Here is a 23601-nt window from a genome sequence, read left to right as displayed (position 1 = left end):
TGATAACAATAACAAGTCACAGGAATTTTTAGATACTATTTACTCATCAAATTATGTACCACTTATTAATAAACCCACAAGAGTTACCCAATCATCAGCTACTCTTATAGATAACATTTTCTCCAACATATTACCATTTCCAGATGCTGGTATTTTAGTTACGGATATCTCGGACCATTTCCCAATATTCACATCATTTCCTTTGTCAGTTAATCGTTCCAATCCCAGGCCAAATTGTACTCGAAAACACACACAAGAAAACATAGCTAGTCTTAATAGTAACTTGAATTCCTGTGACTGGACAAATGTCGCCTCTGCCTCCGATGCAAACATTGCTTTTCACAATTTTATGGATACTTTGAATTTACTTATTGATAAAAATATTCCCATGACAAAAAGTAAGCCTGCATCACGAAAATCAACTCCTAAATCCCTGTGGGTTACTGTTAGTTTATGCAAATCAATCTATCACAAAAACAAGCTATACCATAGATATATGTCGCATCCTAATGATTCTAAGTGATTCAGGATTACCTTTCGTTATAAATGGGTTGCTAACAATGCATTTTTACGCAACCGGGTTGCCAAAACCTTTCGCTGTAACAGGAATTTCGTACTGTCCGTTTTCGTCTTAAGCGAAATTTTCCCCATAGACATGTGCACAATTTTGTCGGGACCGAAGACATTTGTTTGTAATAACCGGAATTTCGTTCTAGCCGTTTTCGCTATAACGGGAGCCGACTGTATTTATATCGATAACATAAAATTGCCCTATTCTGATTGTGTAAAATTTTTGGGATTATATATTGATCCTACTCTCTCTTGGAAAATTCAAGTTAACAACATTTGTTCTACCGGTATTATCTCTAGAAATATAGGTGTCATTAGTAAGCTCAAAGCCTTTTTCCCACAGGAAGTACTGTTTATGCTGTATAATACATTGATTTTGCCTTATTTGAACTATGGTATCCTAGCATGGGGGAATTGTGCAGCTAGTTATGTGAATAGAATTCTTAACCTACAAAAACGGGCATTGAGAGTTATTAATTCTGTCGACAGACTTGAACATTCAAATCCTCTTTTCTGTAAACATAAAACACTCAAGGTCAATGACATTTATTCACTTCAGCTTGGAGCCTTCATGCATCGTTTGAACAATAATTTACTTCCAAATCCCATTGCACAAATGTTCTGCAGAAACGAAACTATACATCACCATTTTACCCGACAACATAGAGAATTTCACTTCTCATTTGCAAGAACAACTGTTTATAAAAAGACAATTAGGCATGAAGGCCCTAAGTACTAAGAATTTCACTTCTCATTTGCAAGAACAACTGTTTATAAAAAGACAATTAGGCATGAAGGCCCTAAGTACTGGAAGTCCTTAAATAAATCACTCCAGGGCACTCGTAGCCTTCCATTATTTTATATCCAAACTTAAATCGAATTTACTATCAAATTTTAATAGCTCAGATTAATTTTCTTACTGGGTTACTACTCTGTATTTCTTTTTTTTGATCAGCAATATTATGTTTTTCCGTGTGTTATTTACAATTTAAAATGTATACGTTCAATTGTTTTCATTTGTTTTTCATTAAATGTTGTATTAATCCATGTTAAAGGGGATCTCTACTCGACAAGCTCCGCTTTTTGGGGATCCCCTTCCACCATCTCTAATTAGAAAATAATGCGCCCAAAGTGTATAAATATATTTTGTAAAACAAGCTCGAACTTTATAATACCCAAAACTACATGTATGTATTTATGCCTTGTCACATTATAATGAAATGAGATGTGGTAAAAAATAATAGAATGAATGAATGAATGAAAGGAACAATCATCCGCCTCTAGGGGTTACTGTTACTCCCCCTACGTTGCAGCCATGTCTCGAAAGACCAAAGTCAACGATCCTTTTGGAACAGATTTCCAGCCAGACAGAGCACCTGGCAGCTTCCATGGAGCAAGTGACAAAACTTAAATCGGCAGAATGCTCTTCCACCGATGGTACTCAAAAACGTAGGTCTAATCGTGCATCAGCTGGAAGTCTCCAGTGTTTCCGTCCCTTCTGGAAAGAAATAATAAAAGACAGTTGGATTCTATAAGCAGTAAAAAGTTATTGAATTTCTTTCTTACAATTGCCTGTTACTTCCATGTTCCAGTATACATGTATACTCGCCCAGGAGGCCATCATTTCACAAGAGGTGAAAAAAAATTGATTTCTAAAGGTGCAGTTTGCCAAGTTTAGCCAAACCAAGGCCAGTTCATTTTGGGTTTATAAACTTGAAGTGTTTGTGTGCCTATCCTGCGGTCTCTCAGGTGCTTTCCGAACATTTACCAAGGTCCTAAAGCCAGCAGCTACTCATCTGCAGTGTTCTCCAACTTTGAAAAGTAAGGTTGGTGCTGGGGGGTGTAACAAATGTAAGCGCGGAGCGCGAAGCCCTTAGGACCTGGGGTCCGGGGCCTGCTTAAGGGCCCTGAAAAAAAATGGATTCTAGATGCTCTTTGGTGCAACTTGAGGCATTTCCTGGCCACTTTCCCCTGACTTTTTTTAGCAAAAGTTGAATTCCATTTCATCGGTTTATTCTTGATCCGATAAAGATTCTTATAAATGCACTCACAGTTAAGAACCATGTATTTCCATTTCCAAATAGGGGTGCTATTTACCGGTACTATTGTACATGTACATAATTTTAATTCTCTCTTGTTAGTCTTTTTTGGGGTGGGGTGTTTTTGTTTTTATTTGATATATTTTTTGTGGGGGATGGGTAAGGAGATTTTGGACACTTCTCAAAGGTCAATGCAAATTTACTGTGGATATCATGACTCCCTTGTTGGTCAGGTGCGGGTAGGCATAGACCCATAAACAACGCCTGGGTCTAGGGTAGGTATTTATGTTTAATTGTGGGGGCCTATGACTTGCAAAATTAAGATTGAGTATAAAAGAACAATAATTTGGTAATCGCGTATTAGGACACTTATTATGTTTTACAAGTTCCGTTCATAAATCAAAACCCTGCCCTCTTTTCACAAAATGAAGCTAACTGATATATTCAACATGGTATCTTAAACTGTTTAGATGATTCCAAACACACAAAGTGACTTTCCTGCTTGTACATGTACATGTTTCATAGCCAAATGTGCAGGTATTAAGTCCCAAAACATGAAATTGTCTTTTTATTCTCTTATCATGGAAACGGGGTCCTAAACTACATGATTACCAAAAATTGCATTGTGTCTGAAAACTGGACGACAGTTCGGCAGTTAATACAGTCCAACAACATCATAAACAACCATGCAAGTCCAGCAGTCACGTTATGTTTATAGGTAATGTACATGTACATTGGAAACTAACTCTGACTAAAGAAATAAACGATATCAGGGCTGGATTTTGTTAATTTTACGCGACCAATGCAACTCGCCACTCTTGACGAGCCGCTGTTCCTCACCCATCACGCATGTGACTGTTGTTAACGTACATGTACATGTTTGACCTTCTTCATGATCTTTATTTTACTTTCGGTTGAGTTTTCGCAACAATAATAATTGAAATGATTAATTTTAACGCAAGGTAGGCCCACTTTTACTCATGCCAGAGCCCTGAACATGAAGTTTAACGTTCCATACAAATGTGCCTTTGCTATTCGCTTGGAGACTGGACTTATTACCTACACTGTAACATGACACAAAACAAGTGGAGCCAGACTAATGGGAATGCTGACTGTCACCTCGTCCCTGTTCGTCTTTCCCTTCGCCGTTGCAAGGAAACTGTGTTTTGCGTACATACAAGGTTATTTTGCATGGCATTAGGTCACTATGAAAGCACGAGCGCCATTTGAATTTTTTTTTTTCGGCCTCGACAAAACAGTTGGAATTATATAAAACCTACAAAATGTACACATTTTTAGTTTTGAAGCTTGGTGGGGACTTTTGAAGCATGGTGACGCCACCTTGCATAGTGGGGCGCCAAGTTTGTTTTACAGGTTGGAGAACACTGATCTACAACAACAAAGTATTTGGTCATGGGAAGGTCATCAGAAGAATGCCAGCAGCATGTCAACAAGTCGTTAAAACTCCTTCCAGATCTGGGTTTCCTCATAAATTGGAAAAATTTGAATCTCATTCCATCTCGTAGTATCTCATTCCATCTCGAATCAACAAAACAACTACCGGTTCATGTCGCTTGGCAACCAGACCCCAAAGCCTGGCACATCGAGGCATTTACCATCAGCTGCAAAAATATCAGAGGTTACCTGTTCCCACCATTCTCACTTCTAGCAATGTCTTCTAGACTTTGCCATTCGACGACCAAGTACTCTAACTCAACAGCACGATCTCTTGTGGCTGTTATCAGGAGATCCTTGTCTTCCCAAGGGTTTTCAGAAAGAGTGTCTGATGTCATCATTCCCTCATGGAGCACAGGCACGATCAAACAGTTCCAATCTTCTTGGCAATGTTGGCATCGCTAATGTATTGCGAAGAAGTTAATACTGTTTGAGACCTTCTGAAAGACATTTTGGAGTTTCTATACCACCTGCTGAATGAGGGTCTTCAATATTGGACATTGAATGTTTGTCGTTCAGCAATTTCGTCACCACTTGATGGCGTTCCAGTGGGCAACACCCAATCTTGACTCATTTCTTCAAGAGTGTCTTCAACCTGAAGAAACCTAAGCCTAAATATTCCACAACATTGGTTTTGCGCTACTTCAGACAACTGCCTGACAACAAGACTTTAATTTGCGCAGAAAGTTTTGATGCTTGTTGCACTGGTCATGGCGAGTAGTGTTCCTCCTTATTCATGTTATTGGCACTGGATTTATGCTTCACGAGGAAGATGACACAGATTATTAATTCACCCCATCTAAACATGCTAAATTAACAACTGCGTATTCCACAAATAAGCACATACACCTCATGATGTTCTGGAATGATCAGAAATTATATGTTAAAAACACTCTGGATCTTTGTAGCACAGAACCTCTTCAAGGGCGAAGCAACGACAACAAAGCAGAACTGTTCCTATTACACATTGCCTCATCTCCTAGTTGTTTCTTCAACAAGTGCACGCTGGCTTAAGTCTGTGATGACCTCAGCCAGTATTGACACAACACTTTTCCTTTGCACTCCACACGAGGAGCATCAATGTCAGCAGCAGCACAAGCTGGTGTGCCAACTGCAGTCATCCTCCAGTCAGCCAATTGGGCTTTTGAGGATACGTTCACAAAGTTGCATGGCATCTAACTTCAGTTAAGCGGTGTTGGCATTGTCTTAACTTTGAAGTATACAGCATAAGTCTTGACAACAATGAGGAAATATAATTCAAAATTATGTAAAGGTACTTACCTGCCATATAATTGGAATTATATGAGTTCATTGGAGGGGAGAATCATGCTCCCTCTCTATGAACTCATACGTTTACACATCCAGGTGATTTATTCGCCGCCAACACAAACATGAACTACAGTAAACTCCGGCTAAACTGACATTGTACAACTCGTCAAATCACTCAAGTCGGCCTTCTGACTAAAGTCCCGATTGTCCATAATGCATTTCCATTGAATTTTTTATTTCTAAGTCGGCTTTTATAAGTCGCCATTTCGCTCAAGTCGTTGTGTTACTCTCGTTTCCCTTTCCATAAAAAGCATTACAAAATCCTTTGTCATGTTTGTGCAAGTCGGCATTCAACAAATCACGCATTGGCATCGACTTCCTGTACTGCGGTTGGCAAAGTGTCGAGTGATAAGTGGTTTCGCACGGCCCCTGATCGCTGCATGCATCGATGTCGAAAAAGGGTGTCCTACTGCATACATCTCATATGCATCGTGAGCATATCAATACCAGTACCCCCTTTAGACTGTACGCATGCGCTTTGTCCATTTTGGGGGTTGTCTTATTGAATGACTACTGCTGCAGTCAATGCATGCGTGGTATATACCCATTGATCTCCATTAGTAATAGTACAGGCAAAATACTTCATTTTTTGAGTGAACCTCAAACAAATTGCAACAGAATTTTCTTCACCACAGTGCATTTCTATAAGGTCCCTAAAAGGACATTCTAAAAGTCTTAAGAAATCCAGGTGGTGGAAATATGCCTTATTTGCATAAATCCAAAATGGCTGCATATTTTAGGACTTTCGCACTGATTTGGTCATATCTCATATTAGGTAGCTTTTTGAGGTATTTTAAACAACAATTTTAGTCCTTATAATTGATTTACTCATTATTCTAGACCTTGGTAACTTTCAATATCCCTATGTTTCCCCATGACATTTATTTCATTATCATTCCAGTCCTGGGTACCTTTTGAGATCCTATGTGTCCTATGGGGTATAATAATTTTTTTTAGGTCTCTTGCTCTTGTCAGAGTTGGTATAAGTGTTGGAAAATGTGATATCCCTGAGTCGCAGAGCGAACCTTTGCGCCGCTCAACTCGGACCAAAATCAAGGAATAACTCAAGAGTACAGAGGATTCAACACAGGACTTACCAATCACAAAAATCAATTATATATTACGGGAACGAAATAACCAAAAACTGCAAAACTCAATCCGAAAATACGTGGGCGAGGGTTTTATACCCCTTCCACATGGGTGCAAGCCCGGAATTGGTGTGCAAAGGGAAAGGAATTACGATTTGCATGATTCACCTAGCATCCACCTCCGAAGTTACATAACACTTACGGCCGTACAAATTTAGTGATTAATAAATCGACTCAGAAAATAAAAGGAATAATTTCAACAGTCTTGTGACACCCTGTACATGAACACATATCAGGGACAAAAAATCCCTACTTTAAATCCACTAGTACACTGCATAGGGATATCACATTTTTCAACATGTATGCCAACTTTGAGATGAGCCAAAAACCAAACAACAAATATTGTACCGTATTTTTTGATATTTTGTAGAAAACATGTTGGGGTTTGATTTTCATCCAAGTTTGTCTCAATGTCGGGTAATCCACTATCAAATTCAAGGTCAAAGTAAAGGTCAAAATGTCATTATAATTAAAATAACCCCGACATGAAAAACAATGGTAAATTTGGATTTCTCATGATGTAACCTTTTAAAAGAAATCAAGATTAACAAAATTTGGCTCACAGATTATAGAGATATGGTTATTTAAAAAATGGCAGCAATGTCCATTTTGACCAAAATTGCCTGGGCAGTAGCGCGAAAACCGTTTGTCCGATGGCGCTAAAACTTAAAATTTCGGCTTTTCAGCGGAAATTTCCCCATAAAATAAATATGAACCAATTTGAAGAGGTTGGGGTTTAAAATTTAAAAGTTTTGGGGGGTGATTTGACACTGAATGACCCCGATGTCTAATGACAAAATGTTGTTTAAAGTACCCCGAAAAGCAACTTAGGACGAAAGTTATTAGATAGTATATTATGTCGTATTTTTGGCCATTGCAATTTTCTTTGCTAAAGAAGGAATTTTTCTCAAATTTGGATAGAGTTTACCTTCCTAAGCTTGAAATCCATTGGTAACATTTTTTTCCATCTACCATGTGGCAGCCGTCTTGGAATTCAAAATGGCCGCCATTTCGGGCCTAATTTGTATCTAACTTCGGACCTGATGGTCATATGAAGTCGTTTTGATGGCAAACCCCACGTTTTTGATACCAAGGAACCCGAGAAAATCATTGTTGATGGGGTATACTCCCAGTGGAGTACCCCATCAACAAGGATTATACATGTAACTGGGGTTCCTTGGTATCAAGAACATGCAGTTTGCCACCAAAATGGACTTAATACGACATTCAGGTGCCACCTTATTATTTAAATGAATTCCAAGGTGGCCACTATTTTTGAATATCCAATATGGCTGCCATCCATTTGGGATGCCTAAATGTGTTAATTAGATTCCTTGGTATCAAATTCATGGGGTTTGCCACCAATAGTGATTTCATACGACATTTACGTCCAAATTTAATATGCAAATTAGTTCAAAATGGTGGCAATTATGAAATATCCAAGATGGCTGCCATCAATTTTGAATACCCCATCCGCAGTGGTTTACTTGAGTTCATTCAAAAACATGCAATGTTATTATAAATGAAATCCAAGATGGCGGCTATTTTGAAAAATCCAAGATGGCTGCCATCCATCTGGGATACAGCATCAGCAATGGGTCTTGAAGATTAATTGGTATCAAATGTATGGTGTTTGCCACCGAAATTGAATTCGTACAACATTCAAGTCCGAATTTATTATGCAAAGAAGCCAAAAATGGCGGCCATTTTGAAATATCTAAGATGGCTGCCGTCCATTTGGAGTACATCGTAAACAATAATGTACTCGGGTTCCTTTGTATCAAAACATGGGGTTTGCCATCAAAATGAACTTTATGTGACAATCAGGTCAGAAGTTACATGATACAAATTAGGCTCGAAATGGCGGCCATTTTTTAATCCAAGATGGCCGCCACGTTGTAGCTGGGAAAAAATGTCTCCAATGCATATCCGATCGACTTAGGGAGGCAAACTCTTTCCAAATATGGCAAAAATTCCTTCTTAAACAAAAAAATGAAAAAGTACATAACGGCCTATACTACCGGTATATGGCCAAATCATATAAAAATCATGTAATTAACGGCCTTTTGAATTTATGCAAATTAGGCATATTTCCACCACTTGGATTTTTAACAACTTTTTAGGGACCTTATAGCAATGCACTTTGTTGTGAACTTGACTTGGATTATCTGGGAAAATTCAATTGGTACATGTCCACACATGGCATCCATTATTTTAACTTAAATTTTGGCAAATTGATATACGGCATTTATGCAAATTATACCGCATTTGGAAAATTTCGAAAACATAGGGATCTTGAAATTTACCTAGGACTAGAATAATGAGTAAATCAATGTAAAAGGACTTAAACTGTCGTTTAAAGTACCTCCAAAATCTACCTAGTATGAGAAATATGACCAAATCAATGCGAAAGTCTTAACATTTGTGGCCATTTTGGATTTATGCAAATTAGGCATATTTCCCCTACCTGGATTTCTTAAGACTTTTAGTATGTCATTTTAGGGACCTTATAGAAATGCACTGTGGTGAAAAAAATTATGTTGCAATTTGTTTGAGGTCAAACCTAACCTTATATTGCCTGTACTAGTATAAGTCTTACTAATGGCGATCAATAGGCCTATACCAGACCACGCAGGCATTTAATTTGTTACTGTGCACGTGTATCGTGGAAGGGGTTTGCCCCGGTGTTTCTGACAGTGGCTGCAATATGCGCCGCAGCACCTTGTAAACCATTATAAGGTGCTACATAATGGGTCTCATATTTCTCATGAACTTTGTTTACCTTTCTTTGATAATAGACATAATCTCCAGCGCCATGAGTACCTAATTGTTGGTAGATACGTGCGCCCAAACGTGATGATACAATTCAAGGATTACTTTGCTGGATTTATTTCAAGCATTAAGGAGATAATCCAGGGTAAATCAAGCCAATTAGTGCAATGAATCATGTGTGCAAAAGACCATTCATGTAAGTCGGCAAAATGACGACTTACAGCAGATATCGGCATTCGCGTAAGTCATCACAAATCCTCGGGTCCCGAGAGTGCCGGTTTAACCGGAGTTTACTGTACTTTATACAGCGTGTCCTCCCAAAAATGTTTGTCTACATATATGTTACTACCGGTACAAAACCATGAAGTCGATTTTGAAATGTTTTGATTGTGCAAATGTACCCCTAATCCTTGGCCCAACCCCTATTACCATGATTTATATGTAATTTCATTTAATTTCAGTCGTGCATCACTGCACAATGGTCAATTGATTACAACAACATTTTTGGACACTGTGACCAAGTTCCTTGCCGTAGGCCTCTTATGTGCAATGTATAAACTGTGTAAAATCCTGCATGTTGTGGAAAAAAGGCTCATGTGGTTTGGGATTGGAATCATTTGCCCTTGAGCATTAAACTGAAGTTTTGCCATGACTACTGATACTAGCCAGGCAAATGATTCCAATAAGCCATTTGCGAGTTAAATTTGAATAAAATCTGGAACGCTGACTTAATCCAATGCTTTGCACATTTTAACTTTGCATTCTCCCGACCAAAGAGACTGTTACTACATCACGTGATTCGGGGCAAGCCTTATGCTAGCAACACCCAGCTTTGGCATGGTCTGGTGTCTTTGTGCCATTCTCACCCATTGTGAGCGATGTATTGATGCTGAGCGTCTCTTACGTAACTATGCAAGAGCTTGCCCCGAATCATGTGATTAGCAACAGTGTCTTTGGTCTGGAGAATTCAAAGTTAAAATGTGCCAAGCATTAATCTGAGCAAGTCAGTGTACCAGATGTTATTGAAATGTAAATCCCAAAGGGTATAGGTTACTCGCAAATGGCTTATTCCAACCGCAGCCCTTTTCACTTGCAGGATTTTTTCACAGCTTATATGTACATGTACATAACACAGCACTGATGTCCAAATTGTTGTTGTGATTAATTGAAAATTGTGTAGTGATGCGTGACTGAAATTAAAGGAACTCATAGGGTTTAGGGCAAGGATAAGGAGTATCTGCACAATCAAAAACATTTCAAATTGACTTCATGGTTTTGTAGTTAATTCAAAAATAGTCAGATGGACATTTCTGGGGGGACACACTGTGTATATCATGTACTGTCATGGAACATTTAAATTTTAACAATAATTGGATGATACGGTACCATTTTCTTCAAAGGGTGGAGCAAACCGTATTACAGTGGAATGCTGCCAAACCAAACACTGGCCACGGCTATACCGAACATCATCCTTGGTTCCCGGTTTTAATGTACAAAACATACCAAATTTGTTGAAAAAAAGTCAAACAGATTAACAAAAAATCCTAAAATTCAACAAGCTTCGCAGTAGTAGTGAAGTTTGATTGGGAATCTACCAAGCCGTATTACGGCACGGAGGGATTACGTGAGATTGCGCTAACAGACTTTTAAGTTGGCTTGTGAACACATGTCAAATCAAGTCCAAAAAACAACATAAATATATGTATATTGTTGTTAATTGATTAATTAATTGCACTCCTTGGCATTGTGCAGCAGTCATGGATGAGGCTCTTCCACTGTGTGGTTTGAAATAGCTTTTCAACTACATTTGTACACCTGCATCTTTGAGTGTGTTCCTAACCCATCAGCTGATAGTTTCTTCTGATGCAGCTGTAGGGGTTTGGACAGTGTCAATAACAGTTTGGATTCAGCTCCTAGTATTGTCTCTGTCACTTGAAGATATTTATGAAGCAAAGCAGCCACTCATCAGAGTACAAATATTATGCATTTCTGAGAGGAAAGCCAAACAATATCTTGAGTAATATGCTCTTTTTGATAGAGAAGAATTAATATAAGTATAACAGAGGATTAAAAGCTTAAGTCCCCTCCCCTCTTTCCCAAAGAAGTACTAAGGTCCTGGAGATTTGGACAAAGTGTTTTTTTTTCTGTTCTACAGATTCCCTCCATACTGAGATCAGTTAGTGATGAGCAGATCTTATCTCTACGGCAGCAGACACAGTTCCTATGGGATGCTTACTTCTCTTCAGTTGAAAAGATAGTAACGACAACACTTCAGGTACAGTGTACTTTGTTACATTGGAAAACAGTGTTACTCATGTTGATATTCTTTGGCATCATTATTATTTTAACCAAGTACAAGTTACAGCTTAAAGGTTTAAAATGTTACCCAAAATTGAAACTTTCATTACAGCATTAATGCAGGGGTTTCCCTTAACTTTTTCCTTTACTGGCCGGCCGGGCCAGTAAACCAGAGTTTTCACTGGCCCGCAACCTTTTTCACTAGCCCACATGTTTTAATAGTAACTTTCAATCCAATCACCATAAGCATTTTTGATAACATTTTTGATAATAAATTATGCAATATGAATACAATCGGCAATTATCTTAATCATGTACATAATATTGCATGTAGTTCCTTTTTAAGTGATGTCAATGTTTCTTTAATCGTCCATGCTTTAACATAGAGCAAGGCTTTAATTAACAGGAATCAAATAGGGGGAGAAGTTATAATCAAAATTTATGCAGTGTGCTTCGCTCCGAACTTAAGGCTTTAGGTGTTCTATTTCCGACATGTTTTGATAAAACACGAACTAAAAAAGCGTTATCTTGAGGAACAAGAAAACATTGCACACAGTCGTGGTATTAATGGGAGTTTACCAAGTTAGTAACTGAACTGTTTTAACTTGTTTTCTAGCGAAGAATGGTGCAATCAGCGTGCCTAGCCAAGAAGCGCTGCGGGCGGGCGACCCACGAACTTACGCTGGTCACGTCAATCCATAACGTTTTCCGGAGCACGGTCCACTTTACATTCACTAGTCTTTACATTCAAAATAGGCCCCTTGAATCTCATATTGTCCTCATCTTTTCGGTACATTCGTTTGATAGTGTTCAAGAAATAATCCCAAGAATCCGTTCGGGCACAAGTTTTGGCAGTGAAACTGTCATGAAAGTTTACTCCTCACCACGTTGTATGATACGAATACGATGTTAACGTCCGTACCGTGTGGACTGCAGACGAAGTAAATCACGTGCGCTGCATGTGTGCACAATGTGTAATGGCAAATACACGTTGATTCGCCTCATGTTCGTCGTTGGGATTTCAATGCACAGCGCACTGCGAATATACATGGAGTGATACGAATTCGAACTACCGATGTTTTTATTTCGGTCGGCGTGGCAAAAGTATTCATGTGTTGTATCACCCTTAACTTTTTATTTTGATTGATTGAAAAATACTGTAGGGAAAACTTCATTATTTTAATTTTTTTTTAACAGTTTTTTGACTCGCCCGTCGGACTACTGAGAGGAGGGTTTTGACTCGTCCGCCGCTGTTTTCACTCGCATTTGGCGAGCGAGCGACCGCTAAGGAAAACCCCTGCATTAATGGAAATATTTTTAACCCATAAGCATCGGCACTACATTGTATTACACCAATTAGTGTTTAATCACTGGAGATTCAATAAAACCAGTGTTTGGGTGGTTTCAGGTGCTGCTGTGACCAAAGGATTGAAGGGCCCATGACATGAATTTTACTTGGGAACATATTTTATGCAACTTTCTACTCTTAAATGGATGAAAACTATTTGATATCCCTTAATTTTATTGAAAATGCATTTTCCTTTACATTAAAAAGTGTGCATGTCTTTCCTGACAAATTAGGGCACTGTTGCTACATGTATGATGTCATTTCAGGAAGACACTGTTCACTTTAGGGGTTTTCTATTCAAATTGTCAACCCAAAATTTGCTCATTGAAAACGTTTGTGAAAAAAAGTGTCATGTACTGAAACATCAAATCACCAAAAAAAGAAAATGAACGACAGCAAAATATCCACAATTCTGGCAAATTTTGGTGCTGAAATAGCTGTAACATTGAGCTTTCTGCCTGAAATGACATCACACTTTTGCTCATGAATATGGAAACAAGCTTAGCATAAACATTAAAAAAGCACCAAAATTGCCTTAAAAATGGTAAAATGAAAAATTGAAAATAATGTAAAATGGGACACAAAGATGCATTTATAATAATGTGTTAATGTCAAGGAAATCTACCTTATTATTTTTCATGGCATTATCTTGTGTCTGTTATTTTTTTTTTTTTTCAAAACAGATAATTCAAGATAGATTACAGAACCCAAGATCAGCCTTCATGTGGAATCACCCTCCTGGTGCCCTCGCAGTATTCACTGACTTTGCAGGATCTCATAGTGCATTTCCATTTTATACATCTGTACTTGGAGAAGAAGCCTGTGAGAAGTTTACAGCAGTTATTTCTGTTTCTTCGCCGATTCTGTCACAATCAGCACCCGTTATGAAGTTGATTAAAAGTGTCTCCAAATCTGCATATGCAGCACAAGTGAGTAGATATCACATTCTGTAACTTCAAATAACTTATAGTTTACATGCAACCATGTTGAATAGATTGTAGTCCGATTATAAGTTCTGAATAGCCCAAATAGATGTTTTGGCATTATGTAAGGCCTACATGTACCATAAGAAAAAGTTCCATATTTACTCACGAAGCATTTAAACACTTTTTAAACTTTCTGGTGAGAAGGTGTAATGGTCTAGTTTATAGCTGCTGTCTTTTTTTAATGACAGTACATGTACGTTCTGTACGCCTACACATCATGAATACATGTGCATGAAATATGCAACACAGGAAGTGAGGCCAAGAAGTCTAAAAATCATTATAAGCGTGTATGTCTCGCCAGTCCACATTCACTATTTATTTGTAGGTCTTGGGGCCATCCATGAAGTACGTACACACGAAGGGGGAAAAGGGGGGGGGGGAAGGTGTTGTGTTAACATTGTGTACACCATGCCTACATGGGGGGAGGGGGAAGAATTCGGTAGTCCTTATGCATATGAACAATTTAGGACAAACTCTCGCTACATTTCTGTCAGAAATTACAGGATGAATAGCCCTCTAGAGATCTACGGAATGTGCATGTTTTATGAATAGTAATTAACATGATTAACCAGATCCGCTAGTGCTTTAAGCTGTATTACGTCGTTAAAAGCCTGCATCAGCTACAATGAGTACTACCAAGAAAACGTACAAGGGAGAGTTTCAACCAGAGGTGTAACGAACGAAAAGTAACCAACAAAGCCATAAGAGGGTCAGCTATAATGAGAAAGCATTTGGGCAATTCCATAGTTACGTTACATTTTTGATGTACTTTTGAGTTTCCTTGGGCTGTAATTACATGTACCTTACTGAAAAGGTTTAAAAACTGTTATCCCCATGGTAGATAGAGTAGACCTAGACCTACCTAGGCACCAAAGATGACATCCCGAAAAGTGTGTTATGTATCAATGTTGTAGTCGAGACCGGATAGTCCGAGACCGAGACTGAGACCGCGGATAATAAATAACAATAATCTAAATAAAAAACAAGACGAATAATAACAGCTGAAAAGTCTATCCTTGAGATGATGATGTTGATGGGGATGTGAAGGCAGTGATTGAAAGTTAGGAATCACTTGTACCTGCTTGTGTCATGCGAGTGCTCGTCATGTTTGCTTCATACCTTAAATTACAACATGACATCAGAATTTGTTATTGTTGACACAATCAGTTACAAAAATTGGAAACATGCAACTTCATATCTCGTTGCCACTTTTTAAAAACATTTTTGTGCAAATATTTTTTAAATCTGATGAAGAAACTCTGAACTTAGGAATGCGAAATTTTAACGTTTCAAAAAATATTTTATGCAATGTTAAAACTTGACAAAAGTAAAAACTTAAAGGTGGATGTTTCATCTGTTATAGGAACTCAGATCCTAAACACTCCACAGTCGGCCCTTGATTTAAGCCATGACTACTATTAAACAGATATTTAAAGATGCAATTTTAATTTTACATTGGGCCTCTTTTTTCTTAAATAATAATAGGACTTAACTTCTACCAAGACTTCTAAACCTGATTTAAAAAATGGGAGATAGAAAATATTGAATTTTATTTTAAATTTCCGTCATGGAATATAGACATACATAGACCCACAAGCTGCGAGGTGGTAACCAGATATGGATTTTTTTTTCTGACAGGGATTTTGCTTTTTGAGAAATGGGGTACTTCAATCTGGTAGAAAAAAATTACTTTTTATCCAAAATACTGTCCCAAATTAAACAGAAGATTGTGTGGGGTCGAAAATGTCACTAAACTGGAGCAGCTCATTTATTTTAAAACTGTGGGCCCTTATTGCAGCTAGCTGCAGCTTTACATGTACTTTAGGGCTTTTCCAACGTGCAGTCTGAACCTACCACGATATATAACTATTCGTTAACAAGGTTGAAAACATCTACAGGCTAGCAAATGTTTTACCTATCAACGGTACTGAACACAAAGTAAGTGAACACAAAGTAATCAATTGAGCTGTAAAAAGTACATATTGCTGGTCTCGACTCGAGACCAGCCAAAATAACAACCCAGAGGGGACCGAGACCAAGACCGAGGCCACAGCTCCCAAGACCGACACCGAGCCCGATACCAGCTAAAAGTGGTCTCGAGACCGGTCTCGAGACCTACAACACTGTTATATATGATAAACAAGATGCACAAAATCGGTTACTCACGTTACATTTTTGTAACGTGAGTAACCTAGCAGCATTAGCTGCTAGCAGTTTCAGAAAAAAATCTATCGACTGGTTATATTTAAATTATAGTTCAGTTATTAAGTATCAAATAAAAATGTGTGCATGCCTACGTTGCTTAGTTACGTACGTTACAAAAAAGGACATGGTTAAAACCCATGTGTCTTTGCGTAAAAAGTTTGCTGATACAAATGTATGCGATACAGCTAAAACATATTATACTACATTGTCACCACTCCAAAATTTGGCTAATTCTGAAAATTGGGAATGGTAACCCCGGATCCTAGGACACACCAATAGACAAAATATATGACAAGAAAGAACAAAGTTCTGATATTTCTAGTTATATTAACAACTCTCAAAGTTCTGAGCACTGTAATTACACAGCAAAATTTACACTTACACTATTTAATTACACTCTCGAGCTCGGAAGAAGATTCCCAATTCAACTTCAGATCAGGTGAATTACTTCCAAATTATTAAGTCAATCAATAGCAAGATCATAAAAAAACACTTATGTTCAATCAATCAGATAAAAAACTTCCAAATTATTACATCAATCGACAACTAGGATCATAAAAACACATACGTTCAATCAATTAATTAAATAACTCCCAAATTATTTCTTCAATTAGTTATTACAAAATCCTAAAAACACCGCTCAATCAATCAAAAGCTATCAATTTTTCTCCAAGTGTATTATTATGTACACTTCGACTACTTCCCTTTTACCAACTTCTACAAACTTTAAAGTGTTGGAGTTCCCGATGTCTGAGGGCTCGCAAGACTGTGTGGCACAACTCATGGGACTCGGCTACGCCTCAGTAAAATGCACTACGTCTACAGCACCTCAGTGCATGGTAGACTCCTTCTCCAGTCGGTGTTAGAGTCGACAATGGAACGCTCACAACAAAAAGGCCATCTATAATAAATATAAATCCAAAACCTTCCTAGTTCTCAAATATCTACATAGATTATGATTTAGTTTGTCTTATATCGTCAAACTCGATTTTCAGAATTGCATATTTTCAAAATTCTCACTGATTAAAATAGTTGACTCCAGTCTCCTCGAAAATGTTCAGTCAGAGTCGTAAATTTTACAATGAACTTAGTAATCTTATAACCAATCTTAAGGCTGTAACTCGGTTCATGACATACTTGTACTTCAATATGAAGGCAGGAAAATCACAAATTAATACACTTACGGTATTTGCTGTGCAGCTTTCTTGGGGAGGCAAACTGTTGCCAGGAAATGTCACAGATGACCGGGACAGTTTTACTGCTGGAATTCGGCCTGAATTTGCCCAATTTTAGATACGGAACTGGATTTCCATCTCTCTTCCCGTAGGGATCAAACGGATCCACAAAAGCTATAATCTGCTGTTCTCAGATCTCGGATGCAAGAGAAGTCACAACCGGTCTCTCAAGCACACGATCACTCTCCAAACTCTGTCTTTCTCGTAGAAAGTGGTGTGCTCCAACAGTTTGTTGTATTGTAACGAAAGGCAGTACCCTCTCGTTTTTGCTCTGAGAATATTCCAGGTTTTTTTTGGCGTGTTACATCTCGTTTTTTTTCGTATTGTGCCTTCATCATGTGTTGTGTGATAATTAGTGACCAGCCTCATCTGAGAATTGGGATTTCAAGACATTACAAATTTACAATACAGCAAATTGTTGGAGGTTTTGGATGTGACTGTGTCGACATTTGAGCAAGTCACGTTGCACCACCATGTTATGCTCAGAGATGAAACTTTTTCGATTTTAATCGGAAACAAAGGCCATAACACCGATCGGAGCCTTTTCTTGCTGGACATAAGGTTAAACATTGACAGGTGACATGGAAAAATCACTGTGTCGCACGTCGTCACCGACACCACGAAGTAACACTCTCCCGTGTGAAGCCATATTTTTTTTCGATTTTCAGTTTTTTTTATTTTGAAACATTGCACGAAGTTTCAAAGCTTCAAGAGCTTTGCTTTTAATAATTACGCTAAGTATCCATGGCAACTTTAGCGCAACAGTGACAATTTTTGTTTTCATGAAGTAACACTCAAGTTCCATTTACAACTGCAATGCATGGCGCGCACTCTGCTCATACGTGAGCAAAAACGTTTTCATGAAGTGACACTTTTCTTGTAATAAGTTGTATGAGCGCGCGCACGCTGACCTGAAGTTGCACTTTCCTCGTGTTGTATACATTGAAGAGTGTTACTTCGTGAAAACAAAAAGTCCACTTCGTGTCCTACTTACCTGTTGGACCTACAAATGCATATTTCCTTAACAATGTAAATTAACCGCTAAAGTAAAGATTTGCTATAGCGTGCCACAGCGCCCTCCTGCGCCAGCGCCCACAAGGTCAGAGCCCCCGCCATTATCGTCCTCTTTTTCTTTAGCGCTCGTGACGGTAGGACGTGTTTTCAATGCTCGCAGTAGCATGCACGTTTTTACTGGTTTTAATCGCTATTTGTTATTAATTTTCTCAAGATTTGCAATACATTTGTTTCTTGGAAGCACTAGGTGTGTTTCTGGTTACATTTGCTTGTTTTTAGACGAGTTTTATAAACGTTTTTAATTTTGTTTTATGACCTCGTGTTGTTGCGTGTAAACATTGAACATTAAAGGATACGTATATGTTTGTATTTTTTTATCCTTACAGTTTGAAGAAAATCCTACTATAGTTCTGAGACTGTTATGGTTTTTGGGGTCTTTGACAAAATGCCTCCCAAAAATTTCGTGACTTGTAATAAATGTCACAAGATTTTGCCGAATAGCCTAGACGACTCCCACGAATTATGTCCTAAGTGTAGGCCATGTTCTAGAGCTCTTAGGTGTTCCATTTGCGAGCCATGGGGCTCCGAAATGTGGACGAAGATTGACACCTGGCTAGCGAAATCTACAGACTCGGCAAGAAGTGAAGCTTCGACCACTTCTGGAAGGAAAAAGAAGTCGTCGAAGCGGGTTAGTAAGGAGCCACCGCGGTCCGTTCCTGGTAATGGTTTTACCGATCCTACCGGACGCGCGACGGGGCTTTCGCGGACTGGAGCCTGGCCGATGGCAGAGGGTTCCAGTGCCGCAAGTCTTTCCCGGGGACAGGTTTCGGGCACGGAAGTGTCGCAGGCCAGTCCCCATAAGGGAAGGAAAAGGACCGGTAGTGGGCACGATGCGCCGAAAACCACCGGCCCTGACTCGGTTCAAACCGGGGCCAGACGGAAGTCTGCGAGCTCCCGGGCCGATGAGTCGGCAAACCGAGAAAAACATCGGTCTACGTCGGTAATCCCGGCGACCGATGCCGGGATTTCCCCGGGAGCAGATTGCTCCGAAGGGGATTCCCCGGATTGTCCTCAGCCACCGGTTGAGGGCGCAAACCCGAAGAAGCAAAAACCGATCGGCCCATCGCGTTTACGTTCGGCCCCGACCGTTGGTCTGGGGAACCGAGCAGAACCGGGCCCTATCGATCTGACGGCCGCCTCGTTGAACCTGGCACCCGGTCCTGATAATCGGGCACCGGTGGCGCCCGGGGTTCTTTCGGACGTTCCTTCGGGAATTTCTGATTTAATGGCTCGTCACCGTGGATCGGAAAATCGATCACGGCCCAAGAATAAACGGCGCCGGGCCCATAAATCCCGCCGCCGCCGTTATTCTAGCTCTTCAACGAGCGACAGTGCCAGTACGTCGCCGACTTCTGGCCAGTCATCGGACCACCCGCGTCATCGCAAACGCGGGCGGAGAGACAATACATCGGATTTATTGCTGAAAGGTTTTCAGGCTTTGTCGGCTCAGTTGGCGGCGTTGGCGCCACAACAACTCCCAATTCCCCCTCAAGCTGAGGCCGAAGATCGGGAATTTGACCGGGAATCAGGCGGCGCTATTTCGATTCACCCGTCGGATTCATTGCAAGAGTCGGACTCGGACGTCAACCGCGCTACGCGCAGAGATGCCAAGAGACCTTCACCTACTCATTCTACAGCTGTAGATACACACGAGGCAACACCTAAGGGTGACCTCGACTCCCAGCCGGGTCCATCTTTCGATGGATCGGCTGTCCAACGTGGATTCTACCGGGAGTCATCCTTATGAGACTACCGATAATAGATTTCGTGAAGTGATGTGGGATATGGTTCGTATATTAAAGGTTCCCATTCCCGAACAGTCAGAATCTTCACAAGGTACACGGCCTAGTTTTAAAAAACGCACAGGTGTACCAGAGCGGGATTCCCCAAAGTCAACCTTTCCGGAATTCCCGGTGGACAGGGTTTTTTCTAACCGTTTTAAAGCAATAGCTGGTCAGAAAAAATGGCAACGTTTTGCCAAGGCAGCATGTCATCCCTTGCGGGTTCCAAAGCAGGATACCGAAGAATTTTTAACAGTTCCGGTTATCCCAGACAATGCAAAGGACAAGATGGCGGCAGATACAGGGAAACAATCACTTAAGGTTCCCTTTGCCGATCCTGTCCGGAGTAAGCTGGAAGAGGCATTACATAAGGTTGATACAGCATCCCGCATGGGTCTGCAAACGACTTCATTTATGCTTCTTTTGTCAGAATACTTGGTTACTGCATGTGATTCCGGTTCCAGTGTTTCTCCTACAATGGCTGTCAATGCCTTTCAATGTCTGGAGGATGGATTACGCATCATCCTAGACCAATTTGCTAGGGTCTCTGTACTTGCCACGATCTCCAGACGTTCCAATGTTCTAGAAACGATCTTCTTCCCTTCAGAAGGGGCAAGAAAACGCATGGAGGCCCTTCCTTTATGGAGCAAGGATTTGTTTGCGGATCAGTTCCAGACGATGATGGAGGCCGAGGCCAAACGTCTAGAAGCAACAGACCGTATTAATCTACAGGCCCCTCGGAAGAAGTCGCAGCCAACAGCTAAGGTCCCGACTACTTCGAATAGGGCCAAAGGGTTTAGAAAACCTTTGCCCTCCTTTCGGACACCCAAGTCTACCCAATCAACCACTGTGGCTCGTGCAACACCAGCAACAGCCGCAACAACATCGCAGACAACTTCCGGACGAAGTTTTGGCTGGCCAACCTCAAGAGGTCGTGGCACGCGGTTTCCCTCCCGCCAGAATTCTTCTCGAGCGGGTCGAGGGTGGCGTCGGTGACGCTGGTTCTCCATCCGTGGCCCCCCAGATTGGGCCCGTGGGGGCCGCTTAAGGCAATTCGGGGAGACTTGGGCCCACTTTTGCACCGATGGGTGGGTGCTTCAGACAGTCACACAGGGGTACAGCCTCGAGTTTACGAGCACTCCTCCATCGGTAATGTTCTCACGTCCCACCCCTGTTCCATCAGACAGAGAACAGCGGAGGGCATTGGAGAAAGAAATAGAAACCCTGCTATCAAAGCAAGCAATTCAACCGGTACAAAGTCCAGTAGAAACATCAGGTTTTATGTCGACATTCTTCCTTACACCCAAGAAGAAACAAGGCGAGTGGCGTCCTATTCTGAACCTCAAGCCGTTGAACAGGTTTATTCGTCCACGGCGGTTCCGAATGGAGACCCTGCGCACCGTCTTAAATTCTCTCCCAACACCATCCTGGGCCGCATCAATAGATCTGCAGGATGCTTATCTTCACGTACCCATTTGCAAGGAACACAGAAAATACCTTCGTTTTCAATACAAGAATACAATTTTCCAGTTCCTCACTCTTCCGTTCGGTCTGTCAACATCACCAAGGGTCTTCCACCAGAGTAACAAAGACCCTGGCAACAATACTTCGAAGAGCAAATATAATGGTATTCCTCTACCTGGACGATTGGTTAATCGTAGGCAGGTCCAAAGAGGAAGTTCGACAGTCCTTAGAAGTAACCGTCGACTTGACGACAAGGTTAGGGTTTCTGATAAACTTGGAAAAGTCTCATCTGGTCCCCACCCAGACACCATCTTTTCTAGGGGCAGAAATCGACCTGGTAACAGGGATCGCTTACCCTTCGAGCGAACGAGTACACAATGTCCAGGAGTGCGCCACACTGTTCCTGACGGCTCGATCAGCACCTGGTTACGACTGCTGGGCCTAATGGCCAGTCTGGTCGATCTAGTCCCATGGTGTCGCCTGAGGATGCGGCCAATTCAAATGCATCTTTTGGCTCATTTTCGACCCAGTCAACATCCTTTGTCAAGGAGCATACCAATACTGAAGCCAATCATCCCGCACATTCATTGGTGGACAATTTGGAGCAACCTGAGTCAAGGTTTGCCCTTTCCTCCTCCACTTCCCACGGTGACTCTTATGACAGATGCATCCAACATGGGATGGGGTGCGCATCTGCAGTCACAGCAAGTGTCAGGTCTTTGGACGCCAGACGAACTGATTTTCCACATCAATGTTCTGGAACTCCTTGCAGTTCGCAGAGCCTTATCCCAGCTCGTCAGCCTAGTCAAACAGAAGGTTGTAATGGTGCAATCCGACAACTCAACTGTAGTGGCCTACATAAATCGCCAAGGAGGAACACATTCCCCCCAGCTGTGCTTCCAGACTTGGAAGCTACTCCTTTGGTGCATAGATCACAACGTAACTCTTGTGGCATGTCACATACCAGGCGAGTTGAATGTCACGGCAGACGCGCTGTCCAGAGGAAAGATCCTTCCAACAGAATGGCAACTACACCCAAAAGTTGTCCAAACACTGTTCAATCTAGTGGATCGTCCCAACATAGATCTATTCACGTCATCGCTGAACAACCAATTGCCGGTATACTGCACTCGAGTCGTGGATCCGAAAGCCTGGGCAGTCGATGCCTTAACAATCGACTGGACAGGCATGTACGCATATGCATACCCACTGATCTCAATTCTCTCGAGGGTACTGCACAAGATACGGAAGGAACCCTGCAAGGTGATGCTCATAGCTCCATTTTGGCCTCGCCAAACCTGGTTCCAAAGGACGATCAGGTTGCTGGTTCATCAGCCCATCATCCTCCCGCAGAGACCAGATATACTGAAACAGACCCGGCCCAAGTTGAACCACCCGGATCCGGAGTCACTACGCCTGACTTGTTGGCTATTGTCCAGCATTCCATGCGAACAGCAGGCCTTTCTGAGGAAGCTGCCGCCTTGGCAGCCTGTGGCCGGAGATCGTCTACAAGGAAGACATATGATAGCCGACTCCGACATTTTTTTAGGTGGTGCGACGGGAGGGACGTGGATCCCCTCTCTGCATCTGTAACCATGGTTGGGGACTTCCTCCTCCACCTGTTTAATACAGGGCTTACATTGGCCACAGTAGAAAATTACAAGTCGGCCATTGCTGCAGTGCATCAAGGTTTTCAAGATGGCTCCTCTGTATCAAACAACCTGGCACTAGGTCAACTGCTCAAAGGCATGTTTACGAAGTGTCCTCCTCAACGTAAACTTATCCCAGCTTGGGATTTAGGAGAGGTCCTGCGTACTCTGGCAAACCCGCCCTATGAACCTCTTGCGACGGTACCCTTGTTGGATCTGTCAGTCAAGGTAGCTTTCCTCCTCGCTGC

The 23601-nt window shown here is 41.0% G+C and overlaps 1 protein-coding gene across 1 annotated transcript in view; it reads left to right on the top strand.

Moving 5' to 3' along the window:
* Positions 1-23601, top strand: part of LOC119722006 (exostosin-1a-like) — a 94518-nt gene that overhangs the window by 17333 nt on the left and 53584 nt on the right. The window contains 2 exon segments of the mRNA XM_038191981.1: positions 11469-11588; positions 13643-13888. Of these exon segments, the coding sequence (XP_038047909.1) occupies positions 11469-11588; positions 13643-13888 (366 nt within the window).

This window comes from Patiria miniata, unplaced genomic scaffold, assembly GCF_015706575.1.
Source record: "Patiria miniata isolate m_02_andy unplaced genomic scaffold, ASM1570657v1 HiC_scaffold_14, whole genome shotgun sequence".
Lineage (NCBI taxonomy): Eukaryota > Metazoa > Echinodermata > Asteroidea > Valvatida > Asterinidae > Patiria > Patiria miniata.
This window is presented reverse-complemented; position numbering and strand designations above follow the sequence as displayed.